The sequence below is a fragment of the Solanum pennellii genome, chromosome 3 (assembly GCF_001406875.1).
Source record: "Solanum pennellii chromosome 3, SPENNV200".
Classification (NCBI taxonomy): Eukaryota; Viridiplantae; Streptophyta; class Magnoliopsida; order Solanales; family Solanaceae; genus Solanum; species Solanum pennellii.
Window position 1 is genome coordinate 4,834,982 of NC_028639.1, and position 16,902 is coordinate 4,851,883.

The 16,902-nt window shown below is 32.1% G+C and overlaps 2 protein-coding genes across 2 annotated transcripts; both read right to left on the reverse strand.

Annotated features, from left to right (window-relative positions):
- Nucleotides 1–952: 952 nt before the first annotated feature.
- Nucleotides 953–8,522, reverse strand: LOC107012704 (nucleoside-triphosphatase THEP1). Its single transcript, XM_015212610.2, has 6 exons — nucleotides 8,368–8,522; nucleotides 8,166–8,253; nucleotides 7,713–7,803; nucleotides 3,470–3,554; nucleotides 3,084–3,240; nucleotides 953–1,643 (listed from the first exon to the last, which is right to left on the reverse strand). Exons 1-6 carry the CDS (start codon nucleotides 8,407–8,409, stop codon nucleotides 1,528–1,530), a joined length of 579 nt encoding a protein of 192 aa, XP_015068096.1. The 5' UTR covers nucleotides 8,410–8,522; the 3' UTR covers nucleotides 953–1,527.
- A 2,123-nt stretch (nucleotides 8,523–10,645) lies between these two features.
- LOC107015274 (HMG1/2-like protein) lies at nucleotides 10,646–12,979 on the reverse strand. Its single transcript, XM_015215492.2, has 8 exons — nucleotides 12,824–12,979; nucleotides 12,672–12,723; nucleotides 11,684–11,785; nucleotides 11,531–11,588; nucleotides 11,385–11,429; nucleotides 11,175–11,255; nucleotides 11,009–11,083; nucleotides 10,646–10,924 (listed from the first exon to the last, which is right to left on the reverse strand). The coding sequence occupies exons 2-8, from the start codon at nucleotides 12,707–12,709 to the stop codon at nucleotides 10,904–10,906; spliced, it is 420 nt and encodes a 139-aa protein (XP_015070978.1). The 5' UTR covers nucleotides 12,710–12,723; nucleotides 12,824–12,979; the 3' UTR covers nucleotides 10,646–10,903.
- Between the last annotated feature and the right edge of the window lie 3,923 nt (nucleotides 12,980–16,902).

Sequence of the window (16,902 nt, forward strand, 5' to 3'; positions counted from 1 at the left end):
ATTAGTCGGTTGAATACTGTTCGTCGAAAAAGTATATAATATATAAATACACTTTAATTTTACCACGTATTACCTTATAAGTTACAACTCATGAAAATGGTGATGATAGCTTTATTGTGATTGTTATTAGAAAATTAAGCAGAAAGTTGAACCTTTATTAGAAATGATGATGTAGAAGGATTGTATCACGTTCATGCAAATCCTAATGACATGACATTTTAGTGAGCTTAATAATGAAAGTTGTTAATTTATTAGCAGTATATTATTTGGTTATACTATTAATTTGGACCACATTAGTATCTACATATCCCAGTTAAGGGCGCAAGAGGTTCATCTGAGTTTTCTTCCGCTCATAAATATACGTTAATACTCTCTCCATCCGTTTTTAATTATCATGTTGCGCTTTTCATGTTAATTTGACTAATTTTTAAAGTAGAATTAAATTACAATTAATTTGATATTTTAAACAAAAAAAAAATTAAAAAATATGCAAAAAGTACTATAAATTGTAATTTTTTGTATATTTATATGATGAAAAAAAATACATTGTAAAACCTTGTTCAAAGGTCTTTGAACTATAAAAAAAAGAAAATTATGACAATTAAAAGTTGACGGAATGAGTATTATTTTATGTATATATCAAAAGGTGAATTCCTTTTGTCTTTTCCGATCTCTTTAGTAGGAATTCTATGATTACACACTGAGACTCGACTGAATTCGGATTAATCACACAATATTGCATGGCTCTTCTCTAGGGGTGACACCCTCAATATGATTTTTTTTTTCATTTTTAAGTGCTTCAATTTGAAACCTCTTACTAAAAGTGGAGAGATCTCAATATAATATAAAGTGGCATGCAAAATTAAGGTTTGATGACTAGAATCCACAAAGAGAATGGTACTATATTTGTTAGCCAAAAAGAGTTAAATTTAAAATTTAACCAAGTTTGACGTAATACAAATTGCTAATGTTGTTATTGTTGTTTCTTTCTTTTTCAGTCCTTCAAGTCATCTTCTAACCATCAAGGTTGTCAAGGCGGTCGAAGAAGGCTACAAGTTTCCAACCATGATTGGAGGAACTCAATACAACAAATGTTTTTTAAAAAAAAAAGTAGTCTGACATACTAAACTTCCGCTATGCACGGAGTTCAATGAAGGACTGGATCAGTTTTTCACAATCTATATAATTAAACAGCACACTGTCTTCTTTCAGTACACCATACTAACACAGAAAATAAATTAAAGGAAGCTTCAGAAAAGTTAGATTGAGACTAGTTAGAATTGACCAGCAACGCGTTATAGAAAAACATCGCTCCATTTTTTCTCTCTCGTCTTCGAAATTCCTCTCTCAGCAATTGTTCTACGCCACCAAGTGGTCTTCAAAGTGTTTTGGAGATTTTCAGGGGACTTGTCTTCTTGAATAGTGTATCTCCGAAGAACAAAATAATGAAGGTAAGTTACTGGAAGATTAATGATTTACCAGGAGGAGCAATTACAACATTAGCTGGAAGAGTATGCTCTTCGATGTCTAAGGCTTTTGCAGCACATCTGCTAACATGGAGCATATTTGTTCTCTCATCGCATCCCTGTTATTTGCATCAAGTGTAAAAACTCTAGCTCCTGGATGATTCTTCATCCTCGCAACTGCAAAATCAAAAACCATGTTGGTTTATTCTTTCTTTGATAAGTACAAGAATGTTGGTTTATAAGTTCTAAACTCGAGTAAACAGTGAAAGTTCGGAGGTCAAAAGCAGGGATTAAAAGACAACAAAATAACAATATAGAAGATTTGTGAAAAATGCCCAAGAAAACAGACGTGATAAGTTGATTATGCAAAATGGTCAGGATAGCTTACATAGAAATAGCAAACATAGATTCGGAGTTTTCATCATTTGCTTCCAGCTTTAACAAAGATAAACAGTAAAAGAAGTTCGATAAGCATTTTCTGCAAAACGTCATATTACTACCTAACTGGGCAAAATCTTCATTTGTGTTGCCACGTGTCCACACCCATGTTGACCCGACACTGAAACTAGTATTGGTGTGGGATACGTACAAATCTGGTCAATCAACATTAGGTACTTCGACCACAAAGGCACAAACTAAGAAAAATTTAGAGTCATGATTTGGCATTTTTAATTTCTCAAGATAAAAGCTACTGTAGATTTCTAGATGGCTACCTACAACTTGAGAATAAAAGATTGACTTACTGCATTATAAAAGCTACATATAAGTTTTCCACATAACGTCTCATAATGTAGGCATATTTTTATAGCTAGTGAGTCCCCACACCCATATCCGTATTACTTGACACTTGGATCCCTACCAACACCATACCCAGTGAATCCCACAAAGTGGGGTCTGGAGAGGGTAGAAAGTACCCAAACCTTTCCTCTACCCCTCTTGGAGGTAGACAGGTTGTTTCCAAATCTTAAAACTTAGATCATGAAGGATTCTACCTCTAGATCCGCACATTTATAGAATACCCGCACCAAGTCAGAGCAACTTAGTACTTCATATGTCCCGATTTTATGAGACACTCTTTCCTTTTTAGTCCGTTCCAAAAAATGTCACTTTTTATAATTAAAAACAATTTAACTTTAAAATTCTCACTATACTATTGATGAAATGATTTATAGCCACAGAAATGGTCAAGGAGTGTTTTAGACCACATATTTCAAAAGTCTTCTTTTTTTTTTCTTAAACTTTGTGTCGAAACAAACAGTACCACATAAATTGGAATGGAGGGAGTATTACTCTAAACCCTTGTATAGAATCTATATGGCCCATATACCATTCTACATTAGAAAATATTTCTTCAACAAATCCCTAGTACATAGATACTTGACTGCCGATGTAATTGAATTGGATTTGGCATGTAGGATTATTGGTGTGATCACAACAAAATTAAGGTCCAGACTTGCAAAAACGCAAAACATACAAATAGAGGGGAGTTTGTCGAGAGTAATGAAGACGCGTCACACTATTATCTCACTTTTTCAACAGATGAACATAGATCAACTGGCAAGCTAATCTCAGCTCTAAGTAATCATTTGCAACAAATACATAGATATAGGGAAATACCTCCAGGTATATCTCGGCCTACTTTTGTAATGGGGATAGAAGCCAATAGTGGGATATTAGATTGAAGGACCTTAAGTACAGCTGGAAAGAATAAGGAACTGTAGAGCTCCATCTTCCCAATTTCATCGATGATGAAGAGATCGGTATCTTCCCTTACCTAACAAAATTATGAACCATCAAATGGAAATATACAATATATTACGGATCAGAAATTCTTTTGTTTATGTGCTAAAGTAATGATGAGACAAATTGAATGTTATATAATTTGCAATCATGATTAGTTATTAAAGAAGAGCCCTGAACAAAGTCAAAGTTACCGCTCAAAGTGAAGTACAACAATGTCAGGATATGAGCCACTAAAATCCTGCAGAAAGAACTCAACCGACCTGCAACTCTTGTAATGCCAACGACTCAAATGATGCAACATCTACCCTGTATCTTCCCACGGTGGGCCATCTAAGAGACTGCGCGCTGCATGGTTAAAAATGCTTCAGCAAAAATGAAAGCATAAAACCAAAATCATGCAATTATTGATCGGAACATAGTCAGATAATTTAAACATATAGCTTGACCAAACTAAAAACAACCTAAATTCACAAGGCTATAGCTTTTGACAATTTTTGTATCACTTCACAGAAAATAACTCAACCATAATCATGTCTGCTGTATATTATGATCCAAAGAGGATCTTGAGGAGGACGTTATCAGGAACTATCGACTTGAATAAAATTTCACATCTTTCACCAGAGAGAAATTGAACTGGAAAATAAACAACTAATTATTCAGTCTTCTCATTTCTCCCACAACTAAAAACAACAGATACTATTAAAATTTCACATCTTTCACCAGATACTCCATCACATTAGTACTCTCCATTCATAAAATTCTCGTGGAATTATGTGACAACGGGCAAGAATTTCTTCTTCTTGCAGTATATGCAAATTGCAAATATCAAAGAGATATATCCTCAAAAAATAATATCAAAAGTTGGATCTCTTTCACCAGCAGAAAGAATAAGAAATACATTGAGACATAATTAATGAGGGTATAAATATCATTTTCCCAGAGAAATGCATTTCCAGATAACTTGATGGGGAAAAGCTTTCTAGAACAAGTACCAAAAGAAAACAGGGGGAATCACGTTTACTATGCAAATAACATCTTCACAATGTCAACGATCACGTTAACTAGAATTTCTGGAATTTTGTGATGTTAAAGATGGCTTTGGACTTTCGATAATAGTAAATAAAGTTTTGTATATTGAAGGTGAGGTTCTCAGTCCTGTTGAGTAGCCCATGTGCAGAAGGTAGAGGAAGGGACTCAGTATATCTCTTGTTGTTCATTTGAAAACGGACAGAGTGGTGGCAGAAGGTTCATTGAGTTCTACACGGCGAGTGCAAAGAGTAATGATAAGTTGGCTTCCATCTCTTGTTCGCAGATAATACCCTGATGGTTTGTAAATTTGTACTGCCGAGGCACTCTATTTATCCTACCTGAGACAGGTCCTAATGTGGTTACAGGTAGTTTCAAGGATGAAAAATCAACCTAAAGATGTGTGATATTGTAAGAATGAGAGGAGTTGATAACATTAAGCAGTTAGCACTTACACTTAGCACATGTGTTCAACCACAGGATAAGAGCACTTCCAAACGCTTATCTACGGCTACCACTAGGAGCATCAAACAGGGTCCCTACAGTCTAGAATATTGTGATTGAAAGAATGGGATGAGACTAGAGGGGTAAAAAAAGGTATTTGACCAAAATGGTTGCGAAAGTCTTGATCAAGGATATGTTTGGCACAACGGAAAATATTTTCTTGGAAAACAAGTGGCTTTCTTACGTATTTTCTAGTGTTTGGTAAGTAAGCAAAAAAAAACATTCCAAGAGCATCTATATTTAATCTAGCAAAACACTATGGGTGGGATGGGGACATGGTGTAAGGGAGGAGTTGAGGGTGGCAGGGTGGGATGGTCAAGGAGTGGGAGTTGGAGCAGTAGCGGAGCCAGCCATTTTATAAAGAGTGTGCATAATTTTAAAAAGTACTCCTTGATGTGAATTTTGACTAACAAAAATGTTTAAAAACACTTGAAGGGACCAAGAATCGAACCCTCAACCTTCCGCTTCGCACTTCCAGCACTCATTTTACCATTTAGCCACTCCTATAATTACTCAAGTGTGTGCAAACATAAATATATATTAAAAATATCGTAAATTTGTCTCGTAGTTACAGTATAACTTTCCGACGAAGGGTGTTCACTTGCACACCCTTCGTTAGCTGTAGCTCCGCCCCTGAGTTGGAGCATTGGGTAGATGGGAGGAGATAATTAGCATGGAATGTCATTTATGGAACTAGTTTACCCAACTTCCATTAGGGAAATCATTTTCCTCATTTTAAGGAACTTGTTTTCCTAGAGAAAATGTTTTCAAAAATATTTCGATCAGCCAAACATTGGAAACTACACACTCACTCCAAGGGTACACTATCAAGTATCTTGACATATTACATGTTCCTCATACTCACACTTACAAGTGTAGCCTAAAAGTTGAAGCACTTCAAATAGAATTCTCCTGGAATAAAAATTACGGACACAAAATTTCACATGCTAAATCAACTGTAGCCACATCCGCCATTAGTAGGTATTGAGGGGTCGGAGTAAATGCTTTAAGGACTTTAACAGAAAGGAAGGACGCAATGAACTCTCGAACATTCAGAAAGAGAAGAAGCAGATGTAGAGCTTGGAAAGTAGCATCCTAATACCTATGTGTATACAAAGACAAAGGAATATGAGAGCTTATTTGTTAGTTCTTATAGTGGTGTTGTTTGGACCAATTTGCAAGGACCTCGACTATTCCACCGGATACCTTCTACTCCCCACTAGCGCAAGTATCGAGTAACTTATCCATCAAGGATTCCGCACATGGAATGTGAGAGCTTTGCACTCACTTCATTGGCTACTAGCTACACCCTTGAGTGCAGGAATATAAGAGCTTCTAGAGGGCTGAATTATGGCTTTGTACAAATTAGAGTATGCCTTCAATGTTTTATTAACTTTTGGACACCGATGAGATTCATGTTAATAGGTGTCCTTAAGACACCATATCCTTGTCTAGGTTCTCCATTTTTCTTCTATACTTTTTAGTTTTTTTAATATGGTTTTTACCCACATCACTAAATTATTAATTCATCAGAAGAAACTGCTAAAGACACATTATATTTCAAAGTCTCAAAACCAAGGGTTCTTTATTTCTTCCTCTACTGAGTGCACTCCCCACAATCGTCCCTTGTCTTTTGCACAACTTTCCAACATCAAAGGCTTTTATCAATTGAATTTACCAACCCAAACTACCTCCTCTACTGAGTGCACTCCCCACAATCTTCCCTTGTCTTTGCACAACTTTCCAACATCAAAGGATTTTATCGATTGAATTTACCAACCCAAACTACCTCACTAAAAGCTTTTCACATCATACTGAAAAGGTATTACATCATTTCTTTTCACTATACTAAAAAGTCAATACCTCATCTTCTTGGTGGATGATCCCATTTCATGCCCTGATGTCTATCACCCACTTACAATGAATATTTATGGATTCAGTACAGCATTATCACCCTTGACTGGATTACTACTAGTCTCTCAACCCTTGTTGTTGACTTGCCTGTGAAACCTTCAAAGGATTGAAAACCAGTCACAGAAGATGTGCGACTCTAAATTATGAAAGGATCAGCCCTCTCTTCTCACACTTCTGTTCCGGGCTTAATGCCATTGATCCAGCCATCATGCGTAATCTGGCAGCCTCTATGCTACTCCCTTTGTCCCTATTTAGTTGTCCACTTTAGAAGTGGCACACATATTAAGGCACCAATTATCATCATAGGTTAGTTACAATTTTATCCTTAACTTAAAAGATTATGCATATCCCCAAGTATAATAAATGTATTTTTTGGTTCCAAAAAGCATGAATTACAATTTAGTAGTACTAGAAATTTTCTAGAATTAAATAAGGGCATATTAGGAAAAAAATTGTTGTCCTTTCTTGATTTGTTAAAATGGACAAGTAAATAGGGACAGATATAAAAGGAAATATGGACAAGTAAATAGGGACAGAGGGAGTAACTGACTAAGCACATATCAGAACAACTACCTTGGAATACTTCTCTCCTGAAACTGCCTATTAGCTAAATACTCTTACTCAAAAAGAACTATCTGTATACTCTCACAACTTTTCTTCTAACAATCCATCATCCAAGGTTCAAATGGTGGAAGGCTCAAATAACAAGGGCTATAATGGTAGGAATCATTGACAATCTTCTCCTAATGATTCTTATACCCATTTGTTGTCATTGTTTTGTTATGCAAGAACATGATCACCTTCTAGTGATGGTGCTCTTGGCCGTTCATACTTAAACCTCAGAAAACAGCACCAATCTTTTCCCATACTAACCATAGCGCTTATTTGCTTTGAATATCCGAACACATTTAATCAAGCATTTCTTACATCCAGCCACTTCTCTTGCAAATGCTTTTACTCAAGAAAAAACCTATCGTCTATTGAGCTCAAATGGTTGTTTACCAATCCATTCAAAAGTTAAAATACCAAAACAAGTAGAGAAAAAGAAGAAAGCTTTACCTCGAGATTTTGTTAGAAGCAAGAAGCCCTGTACGTCCATCAAGCGTCACAACCTCAAATCCAATCCTCTCAGTTCCTTCTCTAATCTCACCTTCACCAAAATCAGATAAAGAAATTAGAACTTCCACAAATCCAAGCCAGCATTTAAAGCTTATCGTTTCTGAGATTCTTTCAAAATTGATAATTTGCATATACTCAATAGACTAAAGCAACTAAAGAACTTAGGTATCTCCCAAATCAGCTGCAGAATCAGCATTTTCATCAAGGGCTCAAAATATGAAGTAAACACACAAAAAGACCAAAAGGGTTCAACAAAAAAGTAATTTTAATCATGTATAAACAGTGTAATTCTGCCTAAGGTCATTTCGATAAACCCCTCAACCCTACCTAGCTCCACACATGCCCCAAATAGACCAGAATAATGTAGAAGGGATACAGAGAGATTATACATACGAGTGTAGAACCCTTGAACTTTCAAATTAGGATTTGAATTTCTGAGAGTTTCAAGTACTCTGACTATCAACGTTGTCTTACCAATACCCTGAAGAAAAAAAATGATCAATCAATGTCAGATTTTTTCTACACAAAGAAGAGTTAGTGAATTGGAAATGGGCAAAAATGAAGATAGAAAAGGGAAGAGAGAGAGAGAGCATACAGCAGGGCCAGTTACAAGGAAGCATTTTCCGGCAGCTGCCATTTTCTTGCCGGAGTTTTTTCCCCTCACCGGAAAATTAATGGTTTATAGACGGTTCGGAACCGGGAAAACCCGAGCCAGACCCAAATAAATTGGTTCTAGCCTTTATTTCATCTTCTGATGTTAATATAAGTTCAAAAATTAATTAAAACTAATTTAGTACTATTTTAATGTTTCTTTAGAAATTTCTTTTCCAAAATTATATTTTGTAGAATAATGAAATGATAAGAGCAATTAATCAACGTATGAAATAATTAAAATGAATATTAATTATTTATTAATTTTTCTCGGTTGGTTAAAATATTTATTCTTAAGACTTATTAACTATTAACGGTATAATAGTAGACCGAGGGAGTAGAAAGAATATTTTAATTTATGCATTAACTTTATGATATGAACTTCTTATGAATTAACTATTTATAATAAGAATGCCAAGAAAAAAAAAAGTACACTCTCTATTTCATATTGAATTGTTGAAATATTTTTTATTTTTCAAATTAATTAATTGTTTAATTTTTAAAAGTACTTTTAGAACGTTCTTACAAGTTTACCTTCATTAGTTAGTTATTAATTAATATTTGGTTATTTTAATTATAAATTTAATATAATAATTATTAAAAATAAAAAAATATGACTAATTTATATCTTAATCTTTTTTTCTTAAAGAGCGTGAAATACCGGTATAATTTAATTATTTTTAAATGGAAAGAGTCATTAATAAGACGAGGCACTATTTCTTGATATTCAAACCCTACTTATTGCATTATAAAATTGTAGTATTAATGAGATTAGATTAGGTATGCTATTATTTAATGATGGGATTTTGAACAACAAGAAATGAAACTATATCTACCAGGAACCAACTAACCCAGTGAGAACTCTCTCTCCCAGTAGTTGCAATTTTCATAATGATGGACAATTTACCACAACAATATCATATATCCATACTTTAAATATATTTTCTTAATTCGAAAGAGAATGACCTTCTTTTGTTGAGTCTGAAGTTTAAAGGTTATAAAATATTAATAAAAATTTTAAAACGGTATATAAAATTTTATATTAATCAAAATGGTAAAATAAACAAAATCGTTGTAGTATTTTGCCGTTTTGGTTAATATAAAATTTTACATACCGTTTTGGAATTTTTGTTAATATTTTATACCTTTTAGGTTCTGGACTCTTCTTTTCTTTATAGTATATTTTAAAAAAAGTAATTTTTTAATTTGGGCTTTCACGTGGCAATATTGAAAGTCACAAAATTAAAAAATAATTTTATATATTTAACTTTAATTTTAGGACCACAAGATTTTAAAAAAAATAATTTCTTAAATTCCATATCAAGTTAATTAGATTATTCTTTGTGAAATGGAGGGAGTCACTCTTCTATTAAAGCTCTGTGTCAAGTCAAATTAAATTATTCTTCGTGAAACGGAGGGAGTCACTCTTCTATTTTATGGGCAGAAGATTCTTTTCAAAGCTGACCAGTTTATATACAAATCACCTAATTATAAACATAGTAACGAGAATGAAAATGAAAACCTAAAACAGCTTTTGCATGTTGAACTTCAAAAAAATGACAATTGAATTTTAATTAGATTTTTGAAATCTAATAATCTCAAAAACAGACTCAAACCAGCTTACGGGTTGTTGAACTTCAACCCATATGCCAAAATAATTCAAATATATAGTAATACATTTCTAAACAGCTTTAAGAACTCAAATTTTCAAAACTCAAAAGTGTATGGGCAAAAAGTGACTTAATGGCAGACAGAATGTGCTGGACCTGAAATTCTCAACGCCACCTACAAGATTAAAAAAAGGGATCTGTTTTCGATTTCATGATCAAAACATTATTCTGTAGGACCCACGTTATTCCGTACAAAAATATAATCATTTATATATTAATCAATAAAGATAAGTATAAAAAATACTCTATCGCAAAAAGAACACACAGAATACTGTGTGTGGGTATCCAATTCTCTAGAAAGAAAATTACATTACATCATCAAAACTTCGTTATTAAAGAGAGAACTACGCAACGTTTTCCACACTTGCCGAAAAGGTGGATAAAGAAAACTTGAATGCTAATAACAAATCTTTATCCAAATGTATAATAAACAAATATAGATCCAAGTATTGATATGATGATATATGGTCCAACCACAGCATATTCCGTAGAAACATATATTGGGACCAGAGAGCGTTCTAATAGAAACAAACAATAAGCTCTACACAAATATAGAAAAAGAAAGACAGATTGCCTAAAAAGTTGCATTATCATTAAGCAACACCAGCATCAGAATAAAAAGTACATAAGCCACTGAGCTTTAAAGATAGCTCTCATCTAATTCATCTTTTTCCCATACCTAAGAAACCCCAAAATAAACTAAAAAAAAGAGCAAGTATTTAACGGGGAAAAGTAAGGAGTCATCATATAGAGAAATATCTAAGGTATTACACAGATTCCCCACCAATTTACTCCCTCCCATTAAGCACTTCAGTCATCATCCTCTTCTTCCTGTGTTAATCAAAGTAAAATCATCAATAAAGGACCTAAAGTAAAACAGACAAAACAAGATATTGATCATTGCCCATTACAAACCTCGTCGCTTCCATCTTCCTCATCAACCTCAGACTTTGACTTGTCAGATTCCTCATCTTCCTCAGCCTCACCAGCCTATACAGCAGAAGATATGGAGTTTCTTTAGCACAAATAACCAATCAGGAAAAAAAAGATAAGCATGTACAATTTACAGTTATTTCATCACCTGTTTTCTGTTGTATGCGTCCATTAGCTTCTCATATTCAGCCTTTCGTTTCTCAGCCTTGGCAATGTAAGGAGCCTTCTCCTGTATTCATGATTTCAAACAACACAAAATTCAATATCAATAGAACAAAACTCAATGACTAAAACAAGACTGCAAAATCAATAAGCCTTGAAACAGCATTTTAAGAATAGCTAAAACACAGATACTTACAGCATCAGTCAAGTGTTTCCACTTGTCACCACCAGCTTTGCCAACCTACAGATTGATTAATCAAAGAGAAAACAGCTCTCAATCAAATACCAGTTTCAAGTACAAAATCAGTCTCGACTTTAGGTCTGACAAGAGAAAATACTCACAGCAGCAACAGATTTGTTGCCTGGATGCTTTTCCTTGTACTGCTTCCTGAAGTCCTCCCTTAATATACCAAGCCACGAAAATAACATTATTAAATCAGGATTTACGAAGCTGAGTCTCACCATAAATCTTAAGAACAGAGTTCAGATGTGTACATGAAAACGAAGAAAGCACTTGCTGGCCTCTTAGGCTTGTTTGGATCCTTGGCAGCATTCTTCTCTTTTTTAGTCTGGGCAGCACTCTTCTTCACTCCCAGCCTGAAATAATCAGTAACAAATCACATCAAAATTCAAAACAAATCCAGCATATAGAACACAAATATTATCAAACATTTACACCAGCATGTAATATTCCAGAAAAAATCACATCAAATTCTAAATTAAAAATAGCATAACCACACAAAGATTAATAGCTGAAATTATAAACATATATGACAACAGACTTTTAATACTTAAAAATTTCAATCAATTCATACACTCTTGATGTGCTCGTATCAAAATCCTTCAACACTTGTTGAGAATAAAAAAAATATATATACACACCACAACCTATCATATATCAACCATAGTCAGAGTAGAACTAAAACTGTAATAATTTATCAAAGCATGATAAAACATCGATTCAAAATAGAAATAAACCACCTTACATCTAATCAATTGTCCGCAAGATTTCTCTCAAATAATCGCACAGATTCAAACATATCATTGCTCAAACACCTTATCGTACATTCTGACCATGTAGATAACCATAATGATTGATATATCATACATTCAAAACATATCATGCACACAGGACTCAATCATAGATTTGAACTGTATAGACAACCAAAATCGTCAGAACAATCACATAAACAAAAACAAATCATGCTCAAACACCTCAATCATAGATCTAAAAGCTAAAAACACCAAAAAAATCTTCAAAAAAAATCCAAAACAACAGATGCGCGCACGTTCTATCAGCTTCATCCTTCGATTAACCTCCGTTCACACCAAATAAATATGAAGAACAAAAAAAACAGATATACGCACTTATTATCAGCTCTCTAATTGATTTACAACAGAAAAATCAGAGATATACGCATTCATTATCAACTTTGCAGATTGATTCACAACAAAAACAAAAAAAAGCAATACGTATACGTACTTGTTATCAGCTTTCCCCTTGGATTTACCTCCTTTCATGATGACAAAAAAAACTGCAACAAAACAACAAAAACCGGTGAGAATCGGTTCACAATCCGTTCAAAATCCACAGAGAAGTAGTACTCCTCGGCTGAGTCGCCGCCGTAGGGTTACCTTCTAGGGTTGAGAGAGAAAAAACAAAGAGATATTTTTTGCCCTTTGAGATGAATTGTGTATTGTGTGTGTGTTGTGAAGAGAGGATAAGAAGGGGCTTTGGTGAGGGACTCAAAAGAAATTTTTTCCATCCAAATGTTAAAATAAATTGAATATAAACCAAAAAAATAAAATTTTCAAGTCCGGTTTTAGTTTAGGCGGGATTTCAAAAAATATATAATGCCACGACATCGATCCATGTGAATCAAATGTTACAATTCTATTGGCTGTCAATGTTTCTTCGTTATCTCTTTGCGTTTGTGTTTTCGCTGTGTTTGTTTGAGGAAGAGTTCCCGCCGTTCGATTAATGGGCGAGGACACGTGGTGAGATCTGATGATTCAAGGGTGTTTTATGTAATTTGACGAGCGTTGGGTAGTGGTTTTGAAGTGAAAGGACGGTTTTAGCCTTATTGTGTAAAGAAGGAGAAGTAAAGGGGCTCGTTGTGAAATTTAAGAGATATTTGATAAAGATGGAATGAGATACGTGGATAGTGCGCGTAGGGGTAAATTGGTCATTTTACTAGATTAATATCCTCTTTCTTATTTTAGGTTATTACTGATTTTAGCGATACTTTTTGTTTATTATTATTTATAGCAATGCTTTATTAAATCTGTAATATGTATTAAAAGTGAATTATGTATGCAATATATATGAATTATAATTGTTTTTTGAAATATATTATGTTTGTTTGGTAAAAAAATTGTTACATTGTATTATAAATTCATCATTAAAATTTGTATTATATGTGAATAATAAATTATTCTTTGTAATATGTATTAAGCTTGTATTATAAATGAATTAAAAGTGATCAAGTGAGGTAAAAATATTATTGCTATAAATGGTAAATATTTTTTTATTATAGTATATTTATGTAAGTTTCCCTTTTTTTTTTTAGTCTACTAATAAATATAATTAGTACTATATGTTGTATACAAAAAACAAAAAAAATTAGAACTTTTTTTTTATTCCATCATCGTGTTCGGTATATGTATTAAAGTTTGACTACATCTGAATTTATATCGCATACAAGGCTTCATTTTATCCAGAATTATAAACTTCAATTAGCTACTACTTGTTTTTTTTTTTTCTAAAATAGCAAATTAGAGTTTGCTACAATTGACTATATTTGAATTCACGTCGTATATAGGATCTCATTCGCAGGGAAATGTACGTAGGGTTACAAATTTAATTAGCTGCTACTTGTTGTTTTTTTTTGTTCTAAATAGCGAATTGAAGTTTTCAACAAATGATTATATCTGAATTTGTGTTATATATAGGACCACATAATAAGAAAAACGTGTGCTACCAAGATTACAAACTTAATTAGATGCTACTTAATTTTTTTTTAAATAGAGAATTAAACTTCGCTAACGCTGATTATATCTAAATTCACGTCGTATATAGAACTTCATTGATAGAGAAACATGTCCTACTTAGGATGACAAACTTAATTAGCTGTTATTTGTTTTAGTTTTTAATTTTTTTTGAGAGAAACAAATTAGAGTTTTCACATACCAAGAAAAATGTGTGCAACCAAGATTACAAACTTAATTAAATGCTAATTGTTTTCTTCTAAAAAAAGAAATTGAGGTTTACTATCGTTGACTATATCTGATTTCACGCATAGGACTTCATTTGTAGAGAAACTTGCCCTACTTATTACAAACTTTAATTAGTTATTACTTGTTGTTTTTTTCTAAAATAACAAAATAGAGTTCGCTACAGTTGACTATATTTGTATTCACGTTGTATATAGGATCTAATTCACACGAAAATGTACATAAGATTATAAATTTAATTAGTTGTTACTTGTTTTTTTTTTCTAAAATAGCAAATTCAAGTTTTCTACAAATAACTATATTTGAATTTGTATATTTGAATTTGTATAGTATATAGGGACACAGGAAAACGCGTCATACCAAAATTACAAACTTAGGTCCGTTTGGCTATAGATTTTTCAAATAATATTTGAGAAAAAATTTGGAAAATAGTGTTTGTCGATACACTTTGCCATTATTTGGCAAATATTTATACTAGCTTTTTCTAGTATTTGGGTCAAATCTCAATATTTAGGATCTTTTAAAAATTGAAAGTTTACCCCAAATTTTTATTTTTTACAAAAACATCCTCTATAGTTGTTGCTTACGTCGTATTACATAATTTTTTACATTAATTCCAAGTAGTGATGAAATACTCGATAAATGTGAAATGATAATACAATTATTGACGAAAATGATGAATAATCGGCTCAAGATAACAAAGTCATGTGTTTTATCTACTTCACGATGTATGAAATGATGCTTGTTGCACTCACTCAAAATTGTCACATTGCTCTAGCGTCATGGACAAAGATTCAATTGACTTGTAATACAAACTTATGGTTAATTTTGATATTTTTAAAACTTATGGGTATAAATCATATTTTTCTAAAAAAGTGAAATATATTTCCCAAATACTATGGTCAAACACATGGTGAAATTTCACTCAAATTTTCACCCAAATAATATTTGCCAAGAATATTTGGAAATCGATGACCAAACGCTACCTTAATTAGATGCTACTTATTTTTCTTTTTTAAAATTAAAAAATGAAGTTTTCTATCGTTAACTATATCTGAATTCGTGTAGTATATAGGTACTCATTCTAGAGAAACACACCCTATCCAGGATTACAAACTTAATTAATTACTACTTTTTTTTTTAAACTAGCGAATTGAAGCATTTTACAAATGACTATATATGAAGTTATACCAAAATTACAAACTTAATTAGATGCTACTTGTTTTTCTATAAATAGAAAACTGAAGTTTTCTATAGTTGACTATATCTGAATTTATGTTGTATATTGGACCTCTTTCGTAGATAAACGCACCCCATCCAGTATTACAAACTTAATTAGCTGTTATTTTTTTTTCTACATTAACAAATTGTAATTTTCTGCACTACACTATATGTGAATATAATCCTCTTTATCTAGTATTATTTAGCTAGTTGCTACTTTTTTTTTTGTCTTCTAAAATAGCAATCTTCTACATTTGATTATATTTCGCGTAGTATATAAATCCCTAAGAATGAAAAACTTACTATAAAAAATTAAGTAATTATTACTTTTTTTTTTCTAAAATAGCAAAATGGAGTTTTTTACACATGAACAAAAGCAAAAATTGTTGAATAAGTCTAAATTTTTATTATAATTCATCATAAATTAGAATAATTATATTTTGACGGAGTATAATATGATCATGAACATTCCTTTAAATTCTAGGTCTAGTTATCAAAGTTTAGGTTATGGAATAGTTCATGGAGCCGAAATAGTATATAAAGCAATGGATTAAATCTTTTTTGTTATCTCCTTCAACTTTTTTAGTTTATGACAATGAACATAGTTCATGTCTACAAACAATGAACAATTTTTATTTTTCATTTCCTCGTGCTTTATTCGATACGAATCTTTTTTATAATTTTCATTCCATACGGAACATTTTCATAATTAGGGCTCGTTTGGATGAGCTTAATAAAAGTAGCTTTAAAAAAATACTTTTGAAAGTGCTGAAACTTATTTTTAAAATAAGCAGTTATGCGTTTGGATAAAAGTGCTGAAGTTAAAAAAAAAGTTGTTGATGTGTTTGGCAAATAAGTGCTGATAAACCGCTTTTTAAATCAAAATGTCTGAAATACCCTTAAAAGTTGTTAACATAATAAAAGTTAATTAATTTATATTTTACAGCCATAAATAATTATATTTTGCTATTATTCTCATATTTCTTTCTCATCACAAATTATTTATAAGAGGAATATAAACTAATTATAGGTTTTAAAGATATATAATTTGAATAGATCAAAGAACGATTTAAGATTTTATTTTAGTTTCATCCATAGGTAATAATAATTGTCTATCATACACATATTTCTTTATTATCACAAATTATTTATAAGAGGAATATAAATTTTTATTTAAGTTATATGTGCAACTTATTTTACATTTTAATAATATATAATTTGAATAGATCACTTGAAAGATTTAAGATTTATTTTATTTT